This window comes from Cetorhinus maximus, chromosome 11 (assembly GCF_964194155.1).
Source record: "Cetorhinus maximus chromosome 11, sCetMax3.hap1.1, whole genome shotgun sequence".
NCBI classification, from domain to species: Eukaryota; Metazoa; Chordata; class Chondrichthyes; order Lamniformes; family Cetorhinidae; genus Cetorhinus; species Cetorhinus maximus.
Window position 1 is genome coordinate 81088335 of NC_135889.1, and position 12980 is coordinate 81101314.

General features: G+C 39.8%; 1 protein-coding gene across 3 annotated transcripts in view; it reads left to right on the forward strand.

The window, feature by feature from the left end:
* galnt3 (UDP-N-acetyl-alpha-D-galactosamine:polypeptide N-acetylgalactosaminyltransferase 3 (GalNAc-T3)) overlaps positions 1–12980 on the forward strand; it is a 70977-nt gene that overhangs the window by 22798 nt on the left and 35199 nt on the right. For all 3 annotated transcript variants that reach the window (XR_013577978.1, XR_013577979.1, XM_078552308.1), the window contains exon 7: positions 2785–2985. Coding sequence is in view for 1 of the 3 variants with exons in the window: in XM_078552308.1 (XP_078408434.1) it covers positions 2785–2985 (201 nt within the window). In the remaining 2 variants the exon portion in view is untranslated. The remainder of the gene's footprint in view (positions 1–2784; positions 2986–12980) is intronic.

Genomic DNA, 12980 nt, shown 5'->3' on the forward strand with positions numbered 1-12980 from the left:
TAAAAGGAAATAATTTTCCGCGGGAAAGTAAATGAAATGGAAAATAAACAATGGAGTATTAAACTTGGAGTGGATGGACACCCCACCGAGTTCAAATTAGACATAGGCATGAGTTTCTGTCTTATCCGATGGAGGAAAATGGCTTAAGCACATTACATTACAGCCTTTATCAAGGTACAAGGTCCAGGTGGAATTACATTGAAAGTTTTAGGCCAACACATGGCAAAATTTGAAGTACAAAAATAAAGAAATCATTGAACCCCTGTCATCCAGAATCAAGAATCTTCTTTACTCAGCAGGAAGACATGCTTAAAATTGAAGGTAATCTATAAAATTGATGAAGTTGCTGATGAACATTATAGCAGTACATTCGGGAATGAATTTCCAAGATTATTCACAGGCTTGGGAAGACTGAAGACCAAGTATTGTATTACCCAAAGAGCTGATGCTAACCAACTTTCCTCTTTACACCGAGGAAAGTCCCTAACCCACACAAAGTCAAGAGTGAAATTGAAAACTGGCTATCTCACCAGTAACCATGCCAACAAAATGGTGTTCAGGAATGGTCCAAAAGCTCAATTAAGATCTGCATGGGTTTAACTCAACTAAACAAATCAATGGAACATGATCGATCTTATGTGATGACAGTCTTGTTAAATTCGCCAGGAGCACCTTTATTCACCAAATTAGATACAAACAGTGGACTTTTGCAGTTGCCTCTGGACGAATCCAGATTGCTGACCGCTTTTACAACACCATTCGGTCATTATTATTGCTTTAATGGATTACCATTTCAGAATTGCGTGTGCTCCTGAAATTTTCCAGAGAACAATGTCTCAAACCCTAGAAGGTATGGAAGGAGTAATATGCCATATGGATGACATGCTTGTAAATGGCTCCATAAGAGAACTGCATGACCGTAGAGTTGGAGCAGTCCTGAAAGTCATACAGGATGCAGGCCTAACATTGAATGAAAAATGTGCGTTTGCCAAACCCACAATTAAATTGCTAGGTCACATTGTAAACGCCTCAAATAATAGGCAAACCACAAAAAATAAAGGTGTACGTGCCTCAAATAATAGTTAAACCACAAAAAAACAAAGGTGATCAGAGAGTTTCCACAACCAATAACAATACCTACACAACTTGAGCATACAACCTGATGCTCAAATTCTCCCGAGGCCATTAGATAATATATGCATGCTCATTATTCTATATCTAGGTACAACAATGTTTCACTTTGACATAATATTTCCAGGTGGGGCATACCTGTGTTCTCGCAAAAGCAAAGGGAGTTTTGGCATTAAGCTCCAATTAAGTTAATCTATGCTACTCTTGAATTTAAAAAAATGGAAATGGCATAACTGGAAAAGATTTCCACTGTGGTGTGATAATTTTGAGGTTAAACTTCAACTGTGTTTGGTATCCTGAGTTACTTGCTAGATCTGGTTGGTGACTCTTGCAATGTCAGAAAGTGTGCTGTGACTTCTTACACTTTTTCAAACACCTTCAGACAAGGCCTTTGGGTAATTAAAAAGTGTAACTGGAGGTTTGAATAATTCAAAATTCTTGGCTCCTGTATGAAGCCTAACGATGGTACTAGGCAATAATGTATCTTGGTTGTTCTTTTGTGTCCACAAATATAATCAATCTCAAGTTAACATGAGAACTTCTTGGCTCCAGTCCTAGATGAACAAGGGAATCGAATGTTCTGGTTACTGAGTCACCGTATTAGACTTGATACATGATTCTTTATACAGCTCAAGTTCTTTCTCAAAACTTCTTAAGCTAGATGGAAGTTTATTATCCTATCTGCTTCAAAAGGTGTGTCATTTCCTCTATGTAGTTGTGAAAAAAGAATCTCAATTATGACAAAGCTATTAAGCATGGATGATAGACGCAGTTGTTCTGTCCTACAAAGTTTTGTATATGTTTATGTTGAAACATGGATAAAATTATTGGCTGTTTGTGCAGTATTCTGCTGTATTGTGCATTAGACGTGCCTGCACAGTTGATTTCATTCTTAATTGGAACTATTTAGTGTTCTCTCTAAAATAAGCCAGAAGAAGTTATTTTAGATTTAACTCTTAACATTTGACATTACAATAACAACTCACATCTGTAGGGTGCCTTTTTAAGTTGGAAAACATCCCAAGGCACTTCACAAAACTATAATCGGGCAACGGTTGACAACGAACTTTGAAAGGAGTTATTAAAGTGACTAAGACCTTGGTCAAAGAGATGATTGTTAATCCAGACTATACCAAACCAGTTAATACAATTTATCAATTCAATGCCCTGTGGTTCCTTGTTCCATCTGCATCATTAACATGGGCGAGAGTTTAGTTCACTCAAAACCCATTCAATTACACAGAATTTAAATCTGGCTCAATATCTTCTCAATTTAAAGAATTGAGAATTCTTTATCTTCATGAAAGTCTTTAGCAAAGTTTTTTTTCCAGTTGGGAAGAGGAACTACATGTCATTTACTTTAATAAACTTGCACTAAAGTGTTACTATTTACTACATATAAACATGTTTGTGTAACATTGATCATCGTTTTAACTTTTTTTGCAGAGATTCTCATGTCTGGGCAGGGTGATGGTCTTTTCTGAAAGACATCTTTTCATACAAGATTTTTCTATCAGATTTAATCTAACTTGTTAACAGATGACTTTTTCTAATCAGCTGTTTCCAGATTCTAATTATGTATTAAGGTAGTTGCACTGAACTGTTAGCTGTTTTGTTTATTAATATATCAGTGCCTTTCCTTTTTACTAACAGGTTTGGCTGTGTGGTGGACAATTGGAAATTCTGCCATGTTCTGTAGTAGGTCATGTTTTTCGCACCAAGAGTCCACATACTTTTCCCAAAGGCACTCAAGTAATAGCTCGCAACTTGGTCCGTCTGGCAGAAGTATGGATGGATGACTACAAACAGATATTTTACAGACGAAACCAACAGGCAATGCAGATGTCTAAAGAGGTAGGTGGCATTGCTAAAATGAGTACTTAGGAATTACCTTGTATTATTGCAGTTTATATAGATTGCCTACCAATAGTTTATAGTTTTATTCATTTTTGGGGTTTAGAATTGTTGAAGATTTTCAAATAAAATGGTTAACAAAAATATTTTAATAAATATTTAATACATCTATTCTCAAAAGAATGGTTTCTTGTACTACTTGTTTAACGTTTTGCTCAAGAAATGACATCCAAAACATGATGCATAAAGCACCATGGAGAAACAGGCTTATAACAATAATGTTATAGGTCTAGCTTGTTTGGAGCATTGTGAATGTTTTTATTCGCCAGCATTTTAACCTTTATTTTTAAAAAGCTCAAGTAAGTGCATAACTACAGCTAACCGAAATTTTAAAGAATACAATAATTCTGTAGCATCGCAACCTTGGTTCATAATTATATCTTCGTTGCAATCCATTTCAGTCAGAACATTCAAAAGGATTTTTTCTTTCTATTTATTTGTTGTGGCGTTGCTGACAAGGCCAGCATTTATCGGCTATCCCTGATTGCCCTTGAGAAAATGGTTGTAAGCTGTCAACTTGAATTGTTGTGATCTGTAATATTGGTATTCCCACAGTGCTGTTAGGTAGGGAACTCCAGCATTTTAAGTCAGCAATGATGAAGGAACAGTGTGTCACAGACAGAATGCATGTGCTCTCTCACTGCCCATAATCAGTATGTTTTGTCTTGAAAGAGGTGTGTATTCCAATTAAATAATTTTGCAGCAAGCTTTCGTGAGTTTAAAATAAAAGAGGTTATTATTTTCTCACACGCTTACCCCAAATTAACCAGCATCGCACACTCGCACGCACTCTCGCGCACACACTTGCAAGCATGCAATTTAGATCATGATATTGTACTTCTATAGATTTCCGGTCTCCCATGTTGGCCGGTCTGGGTTTCTTGAATGGTTTCAGTGGTTTAAAGTTATAGTCAAGGGTTTACAGCAGATTGCGAGGTTTCCTGTACTCCACTATCTAGGAGGTAGTTCTCCAGTTGAAATTTGAAACAGGAACAGGCTAAATACTTTGGCTGTTTGATGACAGGTTCTCTGGCTAACAACTGATCTTTCTTCAAATGGCAAAGATGGCCCAGCCTTTCTTTGCAGCTGTTGTCTTGTTGGTATTCTTCTGCAGTCTATGCAGGTCTCTTCTGGGCCTTGGGATAATAAAGGATCTCAATATCAGAAGCCAGTTTTGCTCACATGGTAAATGTCCATTATCTACCCAGAATGGCGTAAAGCTAAAAGGCCATTGACATACAATAGGAGATAGATGGTGATTTTTCACACTTGATTGGATAACTGGTCTCATCAGCTTTATTTTGTTGAGCTGCAACCCTGGAGATAGAGTCTAGGAATCTAATGACTTTTTGAGTAAGCATCAAACAATGGCATGTGTGAATTCCAGAGTTAACATTTAACTTGGTATGTCCATTTTAGGGGGAAGGTCTCCCAACCATGATTATTTAATTCAGGACTTTCTGGAAGCTTGATAGTCTGTGTTGAATAAGAATAGTTACCTGACCCCTTGGCAGCCATCTAAACAGCTCAACAGTGTCCATTTTAATTAAATAAAAGACCGTTCCAAAAGCTTCCACACAAGCTTAGTCTATGTGTAAAGCTATGAATATGATATGCCTTTGCTGGACATGATGAGTGATATATCTCCAAGTCAGACTTCGTGGGGAGAATGGAGAGGACGGTATTCCAATGTGCCTACTGTCCATGTCCTTGGTGATAGAAGGCATAGGTGGTCAAATGAGGCTTGATGAGTTGGAGTAGTGCATCTTGTGGATGGCACACACTGCAGACACATTACACAGGTGGTAGAGATAGTGAATGTTTAAGGCAGTGGATGGGATGCCAATCAAGCGGGTTGCTTTGTTCTGGATAGTGTTGAATTTCTTGAGTGTTTTTGGATATGCAATCATCCAGGCAAATGGAGAGTATTCCATCACACTCCTGGCTTGTGCCTCATCAATGGTGGACAGGCTTTGGGGAGTCAGGAGGTAAGTTACTCTCACAATAACCCAAACTCTGACCTGCACTTGTAGCCACAGTATTTATGTGGCTGATCAGTTTCTGGTCAACAGTGATGCCAGAATATGGATAGAGGTGAATCAATCAGCCCTAGGATGTTGCTTTAGGAGTTCCTCAGGATGGTGACCTAAGCCCAACCATTTTTAGCTGATCCATTATTGACTTCAGAAATGGGGATGTTCTCTGATGACTGCATAATGTTCACCATTTGCAATTCCTCAGATACCAAAGCAGTCTGTGACTGCATGCAGCAAGACCTGCATGTCACTCAGCCCAAGCCTGAATGCTAAGTAATATTCACACCACACAAGTGTCACTTAATGACCATCTCCAACAAGACAGAATCGAACCATCTCTCCTTGGTATTATCATTGCTGAATCCCCTGCCATCAACATCCTGGGGATTACCATTGATCAGAAACTTAATTGGACTAATCACATAAATACTGCAGCTGCAAGAGCAGGTCAGAGGCCAGGAATTCTGTGACAAGTAACTCGCTTTCTGACTCCCCAGAGCTTTTACACCATCTTGAAGGCCCAAGTCAGGAGGGTGATGGAATGCTTTCCACTTGCCTGGATAAGTGTAGCTCCAACAACACTCAAGAAGCTCTACATCATCCAGGGCAAAGCAGCCAGTTTGATCAGCATTCCATTCACTGCCTTAAACACTGTCCCTGCACCACTGTAGCAACTCTTAAAGACTCGTTCAACAGCAACTCCCAAATCAGTAACTTCTACCATCTAGAAGAACAAGGGCAGCAGAATCATGCGAACACCACCACCTGCAAATTCCCCACATTGTCTCACTTTGTCCTGACTTGAATTCCCATCACTGGATCAGAATCCTGAAACAATTTAAATGATATTTGGAAGGATCAATGCAACTTTTTGTTTGTGATTTTTCTCAAAAGTGTGTAACTTTTCCATCTTCCCAAACAAATTTTCATAGTTCCCTTTGAGTAATATCATCAGTCCAATCCTTCGATCATTGCGCTGCTTTTTCTGTTACAATACTGACTTTTAAATGGAAATGATAAATAGTTGGTTCATTTTTACTTTAACTTGTTTTCTAAATTGTGCTTGGAAGGTAATTTCAGCAGCCTTTGCTTTTGACTATTGAAGCATTTGTTTGCTGATGCTAGCTAAATTGTGCAATTGCTTTCTCTCCTAGTTGTCCAACTTTAAACCAAATCTGAATTTTTCTGTACATCTTAACTCTTTAATCATTTTCTTCGTTTTAAGGCATCTTTTTTTCTTCCCCCACTCCTTCCCTGCATTTTCTCTCCTGAGTCTTTACCACACAAACAATTCTATTTGCATGACCAGTGGTACCCTGGTGATCGAATTAAAAGTGTGTAGGCATGGACAGGGCTTAATATAACTCTACTTAATTGTTCAAACCCTTGTATGATAGTACCTCATCTCTTTGATTTCCCAATTGGCTTCTCTTTCCCCTCCTCTTGTTTTTCGGATCAAGTGCATGGTTCAGATTAGGTATTCAACAATGTAGAAAACTGTGAATATGATCCAAGGCTTAACCATTCTGAAGCAGTGCCAATATGAATGCTACTGTGTTTAGAATAAGTAACATTGATTTCTGTTAAACTCCAGCTTTTTTCTCCACGTTTCCTTTATCCCTTTTCCCTGCCACCCTTCACCCTTGTCTCCAACAAGTGTTCAAGTTTATTAGTTGTTTATAGCTTTTAATAAGGCAAGGTATATGACAATTTAAATAGAATGTTTGCTTAGTTTTTTGCTTGTCCCTGATTTTCAATTGAAATATCAGGCCAAATTATAACATCGTTCATGAGCTTTCATGAGTCTTTATAATTGGTATCGCGATACTAAGTGGCGAATTTTCACTGTTGTTTACAGTTATTCAATAAACTTTTCTGAATTTTTAATTAGATCTTCACTCGTTTTGGTGGTATTTTTATGTTCCACATGAGCAACTATTTGAATTCTTTATTCAAAACAATTATCGAAGGCTGGTGGTTTACAAACGTTAAGACACTTTGTATTTCAAGTGTGAGTGAGTCATGTCAGTAGTCTACTTTCTGTAACTTTGCAGCTTCCAACTTGTAATATAAATGGAAGAGTGCATGCCTGAACATGTGGCTTAATTCTGATAGACTATTAAATTTGGTTTTTTCCCCAATTCTTGACCTCACATGATGTCCAGACACATCTATATGAATTGCCCTCTTTCATGTTGATTTATAAATTGTGAATTGCAGGATTTACACTTGGTATCACCATAAAAGCCATTGAAACACATTTTACATCATATATACATTGATCAAAATGAAGGTTGTACAGAAGACATGAAACAAAAAACAAAAGGATCAAAGGTTCATACAACTGTCAGCAGAAATGTTATTTTGGAGCAATTTAAATACTATCGAAAATGTCAGCACAAGAACAATGGGCCAAATGGCTTCCTGATTCTTTTATTCAGAGGAGCAGAAATTTTCCATAGAGAGCCACAAGGAACAGGTGAATTATAAATTCTGCAGTGAAGTGGAATTGCCCGTATACCGCGTACTTCCTTGTACCACTCGCATTCCCATTTCCCTTCCAACTTCACCTCCTTTTGTATCTGACCAGAAATAAAAGTCCAAATGTCACTTACAAAACAACATGAGAAATAGGAGCAGACATGTGCCATATAGCCCATCAAGTCAGCTCTGCAATTCAAGAAGGTCATGACTAAAATTCTAAATGAGCTTCCCTTTCCCGCCCTATTCGCATATCCTTTGATTCCCTTAGTGCCCAAAATCCTTTGATCTCTATCTTGAATATATTAATCAGCTGAGCATCCACAGCCCTCTGTGTTGAGAATTCTAAAGACTCACAAACGTCTGAGAGAAGAAATTACTGTTCATTGTTATGACCACAGCTGGTGTTAATTGCTGCACAAACCAAATTCCAGAGGGAAACTGTGCTTAAGGGCCACAACCTTTTTTTTGTATTCTGTTAACGAGAATAAGATGTACTGATCTCAGCAGTAAGAGGTCCAGTAACATTTTGAGTTTTTAAAAATTAAAAGCTTTATTTACAAAAAAAAACTTAAGCACACAAGATTACAGTTACACAATTAAGGTTAGCCTTACAAAACGTTCCCCCAAAGCTTTACTTGGTCAAACCCACAAGTAAGTGACTTCCAGGCAACGCTCCCTTCTAGATATTTAAATATGGAATCCAGTAATATCACAGAAGGCGGACTGCTGTAGCTTCAAATAAAGGTGCACCACATGACCAATACCCTCTTCAACTTTCTGGAATTAACTTCAGAATAAAACTGCTTGCTGCAGCCCAAGACTTCTCAAATGCTCCAACAGTTCCAGCTATTTCCAGCCATCTCCAGCTTAACAGCTATACAGCCATCTGCAGCTTAGCAGCTAAAAACCAGCTATCCACAGTAACTCTAATATACTTTTGTCCCCTTTCATCTCAGTCCCATTTTTTTTCATTTTTTCACATCCCTTTGAAACTTAAACCCTTCCAAGTATAAGATTTTTCATAAAAACAAAAAGCTAAAAGCTACTGCGGATGCTGGAAATCCAAAACAAAAACAGAATTACCTGGAAAAACTCAGCAAGTCTGGCAGCATCGGCGGAGAACAAATCAGTTAACGTTTCGAGCCTTCATGGCCCTTCGGCAGAACTGGGGATTTTTCATGATTTTTCATGTTCCCATCTTGTCTTTGCTTTAGGTCAATAAAAATATAATAGTCCTGCTACTATTTACCTTTGGACTACAGCAAGATGCAAACATTGTTCTCGTTACCTCTGATTCCCCTTTGAAATTCAAACAACCTCTCAACTTATTTAAAAATGCAAACATTAGATCTAACCTGTTTACTTGTACCTCAGACTTAACACTTTTAACTCTTCATGTTTCCAAATCCCCAGACAGCATGACTCCTATCAACCTCTTGCCAAGCTTAATTAAATCACACACACCCAGCATTTTTATTTTCAGAAAATCATAATGTTTCCCAAAATATAAAAAATAATCCATTCTCACATCATCACAATCCCTTATCCTGAGAATGAGACCATTGGTTCGAGACTCTCCAGCCAGGGTCACCCCTATATATAAAAGAAATATATGTTTCAATGAGCTTACCTCCCAATTCTTCTAAACACAAAGGAACTTAGTCTCATTTTACTCAGTCTGTTCTTATAGGATGATCCGGGAATTGATCTAATTAAATAAAAGCTAAACACTGTGGTTGCTGGAGATGTGAAATAAATACCGAAAGATTTGGCAACATCTGTGGAAAGAGAAACTGAGTTAACGCCTCAAGTCCAATATGACTCTCCTTGGGTCTTAGTTTTTCCAGAACTTGGTTTTTATATCAATCTAATCAACTTTTGTTGCACCCCCTCTAAGGCAAGGATTTCTTTCCTTCCTGAGGAATGCAGTGATTCTGTCATGATGAGAAATTTGGCATTGTACTTGGGTGGATGGTAGAGATTGAGGATTTTAAATGAGATGCAAGATTGGTGGATCAAGATGAGATGCTCTAAGGAGCAGAAGGTGCCAGAGGAGTTGGGACAGATTAAGGTAGGATTTGGTGATCAGCTACAACATCACTGCTGCGGTTTGAGTGGGGCAAGTGGTGCAATGTAAAGTCAAGTGGGGAAGTTTCACAAAGGCGTTTTTCAGACGACTGCCAAAGAACCAAGGAATAGTGACTGTTGACATGTTATGTTGCTTGGGGTAGCATATCATTACAGGAGTGAAATTCTTTTAATTTCTTAAATTATGGCATTCACACAAGGTGCTGTAAGGCAATATGCATGGAGTCAATGACATCCAACAGCACTCGGAAGCTAGCAAACAGTGCAGACCCATGTGCTCACTCCACTTACTGCTTCTCTTAAAAATATAAGTCAATTGAGGTTACCTAGGAGGCATGGTTAGCAGCAGGAGTGTGGTGCCACATTCATGGATACAATGTAGGAAGTGATTTAATGACCTAAGAAAGTGAGAAAAGTGGGAGAAATGGTACATTTGCTATATCCTGATATATGTATCACCCCAACTCTGTTTCTCTACCATCTCAAACTTGCTCCAGCACATTACGCCTTACACCAATTTACCTAGCAGGTGCACCTATCCATCTTTGTCTTTGCACTTTCTCATAACCCCATCCATCCATCCACCATTGATCCTCTCCCTAATCCATGTGTAATCTCATGCCTCTCATACACACTTCGGCAAATGCTCTCCATCCATCCATTCAACACGTGCCATAATACTTGTTCATGGGTCGTCTTTGCCTCTTTAGAGGAGAACACAACACAGGACACGAGGAAAGGGCAGAGAACAGGAGGTGGCCTGCCAGCCATTTGTAGCTAACAGAATCTCTCAGAATCACAGTGCAGAAAAGGCCCTTCGGCCCATTGAGTCTGCACCGACGCGTGAGAAACACCTGACCTACCTACCTAATCCCATTTACCAGCACTTGGCCCATAGCCTTGAATGTTATGATGTGCCAAGTGCTCATCCAGGTACTTTTTAAAGGCATAGGCAGTCTCCACCACCCTCCCAGGCAGTGCATTCCAGACCGTCACCACCCTCTGGGTAAAAAGGTTTTTCCTCACATCTCCCCCCTAAACCTCCTGCCCCTCACCTTGAACTTATGCCCACTTGTGACTGACCCTTCAACTAAGGTGAACAGCTGCTCCCTATCCACCCTGTCCATGCCCCTCATAATCTTGTACACCTCGATCAGGTCACCCCTCAGTCTTCTCTGCTCCAATGAAAACAACCCAAGTCTATTCATCCTCTCTTCATAACTTAAATGTTTCATCCCAGGCAACATCTTGGTGAATCTCCTCTGCACCCCCTCCAGTGCAATCACATCCTTCCTATAATGTGGCGACCAGAACTGCGCACACTACTCCAGCTGTGGCCTCACCAAGGTTCTATACAACTCCAACATGACCTCCCTACTTTTATAATCTATGCCTCGATTGATGAAGACAAGTGTCCCATATGCCTTTTTCACCACCCCACTAACATGCCCCTCCACCTTCAGAGATCTATGGACACACACGCCAAGGTCTCTTTGTTCCTCAGAACTTCCTAGTGTCATGCCATTCATTGAATACTTCCTTGCCAAATTACTCCTTCCAAAGTGGAGAGGAGGAGATTCTGGAAATCTGTGGTCTTAGCATGCATGGCCATTGGAGAAGGGACCTCCCAGCTACATGTGAAGAAGTTTTAAATATCATTCAGCCACGGCATACCACACTCACTCATGTTAGCCAGCGTTTACTCTAAGCTGCACGGGTGTGTGATTGTGCAACCAACAGGCCAAAAACAGATGATAGTCATTTAAAGGGTGTGCATGTGTAGATGCATGACTGCCTTATAGGGACCACTTAATGCATGAAACATGCAGCGCACAGCAAAAGGAAATTAGAGGAAACTTTACTGTTGGTGTTATATCAGCAGTGCTTGAAATATGATTATGAGCACAATGTCATGAAAGGTTCTTATCCTTGTCAGTACTCTTTTGTTCCTTTATCTCCCTCTGAGTGGTCTTTTGTCCAGCAAGAGGCAGCCCAGTTGGCTGGCAACAGCAATGAGGTGGTGCATCTTCAGAGGGAGTGACCATCACAGAACTCATGCAAACCATCTTGGTAGTTCAGTTACCTTTTCCTTTGTAGAGCCAGTAAGGCAGATAATTGAGCTTTCACCTAGTGACTCACACATCACTAGTGGGCAAGGAGACAGGGACGGAAGTGGAGTGTCTGCTTCTGACGACCCAGGACGCTCCAAGCTCTGTTCAGCTGGATGCAAATGCTAAACCTTGGGGTCTGCTGATGAACAGGATACTTCTGGAACAATGACAGACAATATGCAATGTACTGGTAGGAGTTCTAGCACAGCATATGCTAGCAGAGAGATTGGAAGAATCCATTTCAAGCATGACTGGCACAATGTTGAAGGCCTTCCTGATGTCTTTGTCTATGGATAGAGTAGCAACCCACATGAACAGCAAATACATGAATTTATGTGGGCATTTACTCCAGTGATTTGCATACTTACCACTTTAACTAGGATATCTAATACTCTAGCTTTGGCTGTTCATTGACCCACTTATCAGCAGCAAAGTGTTCTCCAGCTCACTGGTGGCAGAGAAATGTAGTTGGACCATGAGATGGATGCTGGTGAAAGAGGACATAGAAGTGGGGACTTGGCACAAAGCGCTTCCACTTCTCACCTGTTGTTCCTAATCTCCTCTGCAGTACCCCTCCCCCTCGCCTCCCACCCACCATTATCAGATCCTTTAAAGTGTTAATGTTAACCTTTTTATCTGATTTGTTTAATAAGTAAATTACATTAAATCAATGAAAATTTCAGATAAATCTAATTTAAAAAATTAAAAAGTCAGATTAGCATTCTTAACCATTTAACACTTGAAAGGTTCCTTCGGTGCCGGCAGCCTCATTAAGTATTTGTGAAATGAGTGGAGGCGCCTTAGCACCTGGAAATACCAGCCCTAATCTTTTTCTGTACAAATAGTTCAAAATGCTCACTTGTTTCTTACTTGCCGTTTAAATTTGCAGGCTGGTGATCGAAATTGTGAGACCTGCAGGGAAAGGGGCAGGGGGGTGGAACTGTACATTAGTTCACTATAGTTTCTAGACTTGGGGTGCTACGGTGCAAATATCCGGAAGTAGCTGGGCCTCCAATGTGGAACAACAGATGCTGAGCTCATCGCTGTTATTGGCACCGCAAAATCAGGGCCAATGAAATTGACAATCTGCTTCACTGGGGGTTGCTTTCATATATCTTAATATGCTGCAGTTTAATGCAGAAATGCCGGTTTGAGCCAGCTTCCTGATGAGCTTGCGTTTTTCTGGGATTTCACCTCCCAACCACACCACGCATTT